Source organism: Teleopsis dalmanni, chromosome 2, assembly GCF_002237135.1.
Source record: "Teleopsis dalmanni isolate 2A chromosome 2, ASM223713v2, whole genome shotgun sequence".
Lineage (NCBI taxonomy): Eukaryota > Metazoa > Arthropoda > Insecta > Diptera > Diopsidae > Teleopsis > Teleopsis dalmanni.
The window spans coordinates 75,895,951-75,903,035 of NC_051847.1; the positions used below are offsets into that span (position 1 = coordinate 75,895,951).

Consider the following 7,085-nt stretch of genomic DNA (forward strand, 5'->3'; position numbering starts at 1 on the left):
CCAAAAAAATCTAAAAAACTTAGTAACAACTTAAAAAACGTTACCGCTGCTTTAGTGGTCTGTGAGGGTAATGATAATACTCCTACAACAATTAAAATCAATTTTAAATCCAATTCCTCTAAAAATTCTTTTGATACTAGTACACCCAAAAATAAAGTCCCTAATACGAACCAAATACCCAACACATCCAATACATCCAAACCGTACAAAAAGTTCACTAAGACAACAACAACGACAAAAACTGCTACTACAACAATAGAAACTATCGAAACAACAACAACTACAGATAATATAGGTACAAGTACAACAACAACTTCAAAATATTCGAATTCCTTACAGAATTGCCAGTTCTGCACATCTGGCGAAAATGAAGATAAATTATTACTGTGCGATGGTTGCGATAAAGGCTACCACACCTATTGCTTCAAGCCTAAAATGGAAAATATACCCGATGGAGATTGGTGAGTATCACAGAATCTACACACAAAAGTGGGTGGTAAAAATTTAAATAGTTTTAGTTTTATCTATTATCTACTTAGTTAATTTCAATTTTTTTTTTTGCCGTACCCATTAAAATAAGAAAAATTAGAAAAAGAGTGTAGAAAAACAAAGGTTTAGTGAGAAACACATGGAGAGACTTAAATGATATTAAATTATTTAGGACAGAACTGGTATAAGATTGATTATATTAAAAACAAGTATGAAAGTTTAGTATGTCTGACATGAAACAGTTATAATGCAAATGGTGAGCGATATTGATCAATGCTTAATTCCGGAAATAATGAAATTTTTATTATTCATAATGGTACTCTCACATTAGATCTCTTATAATGAGGTAATTATAAATAAAGGGTTAAGCGATTGAAGTGTTACCAACTACACACAGGTCATCTGTCAAACTGATATTGCCAGCTATGTGAATGACAGCTGTTTATATTGTTTACAAGCTACCATAAGCTTTTTATTTTGTTTTATAGAACAAAAGTTATTTGAAATGGAATTCAAACATAATAGTGTGATTGCGTTATATTGCCATAATTGCCAAAATAGTGGAAGTTCACACTCGTGAAGCATACAGTTAATTTTTATAATCGTTTGAAGGATATAGTCAAAACAAAAGGTGGCCACATCTAACTATAGTAAATGGATTCTGAAAATTTAATTATTTCCATAAATTTTTGTAAATTTCACTCATAAAAGATATAGTCGCTTGAGTAGATAAAACACTTCAATCGTCTAATCCTATAGATCTTCCACAATATAGAAGATTTATATATCGAGTATTTTATTCCAATAAAAAGAGAAGAATAGTAATAATATTGAGAATAAAAATGACAACAAAGACAATAATGGAAGAAAGCTTGACAAACGAATAAATAATAAAATAAAATAAATAAAATTAAATAAAATTTTTATATATATCTAAATATATTTTGTATATATATCTTTTTCATATTTAATTTTTTTTCAACTTTATCGAGAAAATGCGCTAGTTTGCGTTACCATTTTTATAAATGATTATTATAGTCATAAAAATATAAATGAAGAAACTTATGTATACATAATACATACAATATATTATTGTATATATTATATATATTATATAGAGCTAATAAACTTTCGTACGAGAAACTATTTGAAATCTGAATTGTAAGATAATTGAGAAAAAAATTTTGTTAATGCTTCAAATATTGTTTTGCAGTAAAAAAATAAATGGACTGAATAATTCCCATTTTAGACAAATTTATAAGAAGTTTATTATTATAATGAAATAAATAATTTTAGAAAAAAAAAGAGAAAAAAAAAATGAAGAGACTATATTAAGTTAGTAAGAAAAATGATAAAAACTATATAGTACGATGAAACAAAATAAAATTTATATATAGCATAATAAATTATATCATTAATTTATGAAATAATGATATTAATATGAAACAGATGTCGCGTTAGAAATTAAATCGATACTACCAGAGACTTACTCAAGAAATAGTATAAAAGGAAATTTTTGGAAAATTGTTTGGAACATACATTTTTGGATCAAAAGGATTTGAAACCAGTTTTTGTTTTTTATAAAAACAACTACAAAAATTTTATAATATTAATATAATAAAAGATTTATATAATAAAAGTTTAGTATTAATATAATAATAATATGACACCATTGTAACAACACTATATAGAAATGCATCCGAAATAACCCAATAATTTGTAAAATAAACCATTTAATAGTAATTTATAAATTAATAAGAAAAATTATAATAAAATAATATTATATTAATATACCTACTAAGATAATTACAACAAAGATAATAAAATTATATTGATGTCCAAAAAATTATTGGCTGAAAAATGTTCGATTTTTGTGCCTGAAACTGTCCAATCTTAGAATAGCTTTTGAGAGAGAAGTTTTCGAAAAAGCTCGAAGGCTCAAAGAGAAAGCTTTTTAATATGTTTCTTCAACACAAAACAATTTTTCTTTATCGAGGAAATTATCGACACGCAGAGTTATGTAGAAGGATGAGCACAATACTAATTCTACGGTTAATATACTCTACGTTTTTTTGAAGCTTTGCTACTTTACACTCATGGAATAAATGGAATAATGAAAGAATATGGTCCATGGTCTACTGTTTAAAAAAAAAATTGACAAAACTAATACGGCACTGTGTGAAGGTTGCAAAGATAATATATATTGCGATTGCTTATATTCTTTTTGAATTGAAGGTAATAATTATTAAACTCTTAACTAGTGACAGAGAAAGAATGAATTAAAATTTGTAATATTACAATAACATAACTATAAGTAATGTGAATAAAATAAATAAATTAAATTGAATAAATAAAAAATTGTGAAAACTTCTATGAATGATTTAATTAAAAAAATGTAACAAACTATAAAAATATGATAGTTATGATACAGTTATTTTCATTATATTAAATTTTCGTTGTATTAAACAAGTATAATTTTGGTAGATATCTTTATTAGAAAATACGTTGTAATATTTAATAATAAATAAATATTTTGTAATTAGTAAAATTATGAAATAATAATGTAATCGAATTAAAAATAGACTGTATTATTGTATTAACTTTTGAAATTTCTAAACTAGAATTAATTGATAAGATATAACTATTTTTATTTAATTGAATATTAATGTCTAAATGTCAAGTAATTCATTTGCGAAGAGAGAGTACTGGTGATAGTGAAGGAATTTTTATCTATAAAATTTAAGTTTTCAATAAGTCAACTTTAGAGTGATCATATTGCTAATATTACTGGTTTACTCAAATTGAAAAGCAGATTCACGTGTCAGTCTAATCTAACGAAAAAATTAACAAAACTACTAATTTGAACTTGAATTGCGCAAAATAAGTATAGAATATGAGTTTACGTTTCAAATTTGCTAGGGTTCGATTTATGGTAGTTCAAAAAATTGTGTTTAGACCATTAAATATTAAGGACCATATATTGACAATGATCCTTAATCTAAACCAGTTAGTATAACATGTCTATATAGAAAATATCTTATATAAATAATAAACAAATAAATAATATAAACATTTTATAAAATTATATATATTTCCCAGAAATCTTCTATCTGTTTTAGACTTCAAACGAACTACATAAATCAATATTTATATAAGGACATATACATTTCTTATAATTTAATTAAAAGTATTTAGTATTTTGTTTTAAAACTTTAATATTTTTTTATATATTTTTTTTTTACATTAACTTGGGTTTGACAAAACTTCATAGCACAAAAAGGCTTTAAAAATTCATTTTCAAAAAAACATACCATCAATTGTCATTGTCCTATTCTCACACCACTTCTCATATATACTAATTGTGCTGTGATTCAAAAATTATTATTGTTTGTTATTATTGTTATTATATGTATGTTTGGTCCGTAAGTTTTACGTATTGTGCAGATGTAAACATTAATAATTTTAGTTACCCTTGACATAATATATATATATTTTTTTTTACTAAAAAAATATTTTAAATACCACCCATTGCATTCATAATTATTTTTATATAAATTCTTAATTTTTTTTTCTTCATTTCTTCAATTATAGGTACTGTTATGAATGTGTTAATAAAGCTACTAATGAACGTAAATGCATAGTTTGTGGTGGACATCGTACAGCGCCTGTAGGAAAAATGATTTACTGCGATCTATGTCCTCGTGCCTATCACTCAGATTGTTACATTCCACCTTTACTAAAAGTACCACGCGGTAAATGGTACTGCCATGGTTGTATATCAAAAGCACCGCCACCAAAAAAACGCACCAGCAGCAGTAAACCACGTAGAGATCGAGATTCGTCTTCCTCATCTTCATCTAAAAAACGTGACAAACATGGCGTGAATACAATTGGTGACCAACACAATACGACAGCAGAACATAATTTGCAAAATTCGTCACAGCAATCGTTAAATTCATCACATGATGAATCGATGGCTTCACTTCCAGCTCCTTTGAGGTAGTTATCATCGGCAAGTAATTTTTAAGTTTGTGTAGGATACAACTATTGCTATATCATAAACAAAAACAACTTTTTTGACAAGCAATAGTTGAGTAAAAAAGTTTTTTTGATAGATAAATTTAAACAGTAACTTAAAAAAAAGAAAAAATAAATAAAAAATGACACTGACTCTGAACTTCAAATTTGACAGGGTACGAGTTCAACCCTTGTTAATTGCAGTCTCAAAAAATTATTTGTGAATAAGTACATAGAAAAAATAAGCCCAAGACCACTGACGATGAGTATTTGGCAATACTCAAAACAGCTGTATGGTTCAGCCAAATATTAAATTAATTAAAATTAAAAAAAATTTTGTTATTACAATTCATTACTGTTCGGTGAAAACCTCTCTATTGAAAATATTAGCTTTTATTAAAAATTTAGTTTCGTCGAAATGGGCGTTTATCAATTTAATAAAAAAAATAAACAAAAATAAATAAATAAATAAACAAATAATTAAACAAATAAATCACTAAATAAAAAAAAATAAATAGATAAAAAATAAATAAAAAAATAAATAAAAAAAATAAATAAAAAAATAAATAAAAAAAATAAATAAAAAAAATAAATAAAAAAATAAATAAAAAAAATAAATAGATAAAAATAAATTAAAAAATAAATAGATAAAAAATAAATAAAAAAAAAGTAGATAAAAAATAAATAGATGAAAAATAAATAGATAAAAAATAAATAAAAAATAAATAAAAAAAAAGTTGGAATGATTTTAATTATATTGTATCAAGTTTTATAAATATGAACAGAGCTTTTAATGTTCATTCCTTAAGTATTTCAAAAATATCTAATTCTTCACGCCTTGACAAAATAATTGTATATAGTTTCATTTTAATAAATATTTTCAGCATTATATTTCGTTAGTATTAGTTCTTAACATTCTAATAAAAACTATAAAATATAAAAGTAATATTTCATCATCATCTGTTTCGCAAAAAATTTTTTAGCCCAGCGCATTCCATTGCTTCCACCTCGTTTGAAGATCATCACAACAATTCAATTGACGGTACTAGATTTCAATCACAAATAACAAATCGTCCACAAAGTCCCTTAGCAAATAACGATTATGGCGATGTTAGTATGGAAGATATATCAGTACATCAGCAATCGTCTCTGCTACAGGCCTACAATACACCTCATCAACCACAAATACATCATACACTTCAACAACAACAACAACAACAGCAGCAGCAGCAGCAAATTGTACAACAAGTCGCTCCAACATCACCATCATTACTACAACAAACAAATAATTTTGTTAATCTTGGTGCAACAAATCATCAAACACATTTAGATCCACAGTTACAGTCACAGTCACAGTCACAAATGCCGTTAATAGTATCACAAACTCAAATACCATACGCAATCCCCCCATCCTCACCGCATTCTATACATCCACCACCGCCGATGGTGATGCCAAGCATGCAATCACTTATACAACCACCAACTACTCTTTTACCAGCAAATTCGCCACAACACGTAACATTTCCATCACCACGTGCCACAACTCCAACACATCACATGCAACAGCATTCACCACAACATCAACTTCAACCGTCACCACGTCCAATAACACCACCAAATCTAGGCCAGATAACGGGCCCGCCTCCACCAATCAATATACACGCAGTTCAAGAAGCTAAAGAAAAACTAAAGCAAGAGAAGAAAGAGAAACACGCTACCAAGAAGCTGATGAAAGAGCTTGCTGTATGCAAAACCTTGCTAGGTGAAATGGAGGTAAGATAAGAATTGGTTTATAATTGCATAAACAAATAATTAATCAATATTTCTTCCTATATATAATGTAGCTACATGAAGACTCTTGGCCATTTTTATTACCTGTAAATACTAAACAATTTCCAACCTATCGCAAGATTATAAAAACTCCAATGGATTTATCTACCATCAAAAAGAAACTGCAAGATTTAATGTAAGTTTTTTATCTTCATTGTCAATAAAAAAAATAAAATAATTTTTAATATATTTTATTTTTATTATTTGCAGTTATAAATGTCGTGAAGACTTCTGCGTTGATGTACGTCAAATTTTCGACAATTGCGAACTGTTCAATGAGGATGACTCTCCCGTAGGTAAAGCCGGCCATGGCATGCGTAAATTCTTTGAAATGCGTTGGACAGAGTTGACTGACAAACATTCATGATATCAAATACATCACTATAAGTATTCGACAAGTGATTAATTAAAAATGTAGCTACGTGCGAGTATTTTATTTTTATAATTCCTTTAAAAAAAATGTTTTATAACACAAAAAAAATCATTTCGTTTTAATTGAACTTTTTTAACAAACAAGAAAAAAAAAGAAAATCAAAATACAAAAAAAATCGAAAAAATAATTAAAGAAAATTGTAAAAAGTGCATAAAAATTTTGCGCTATTTGTGGAAAATTAAGTTAATTAAAATATTAAATATTATTATATGTATATTAAACATAACATTGACATATGCATACGTATTTATAAACATTATATTGTATAAGAAATAATTAAAAAAAACCATTTTATTTTGGTAAAGAAATTTAAGCT

General features: G+C 26.3%; 1 protein-coding gene across 1 annotated transcript; it reads left to right on the forward strand.

Moving 5' to 3' along the window:
* Positions 1-6: 6 nt before the first annotated feature.
* LOC119674878 (histone-lysine N-methyltransferase 2D-like) lies at positions 7-6,703 on the forward strand (the record flags this gene model as incomplete). Its single annotated transcript, XM_038086034.1, has 5 exons — positions 7-461; positions 4,081-4,488; positions 5,490-6,279; positions 6,351-6,472; positions 6,547-6,703. Coding segments are annotated over 5 exons (1,932 nt in total), but the record flags the coding sequence as incomplete, so codon positions are not given.
* Between the last annotated feature and the right edge of the window lie 382 nt (positions 6,704-7,085).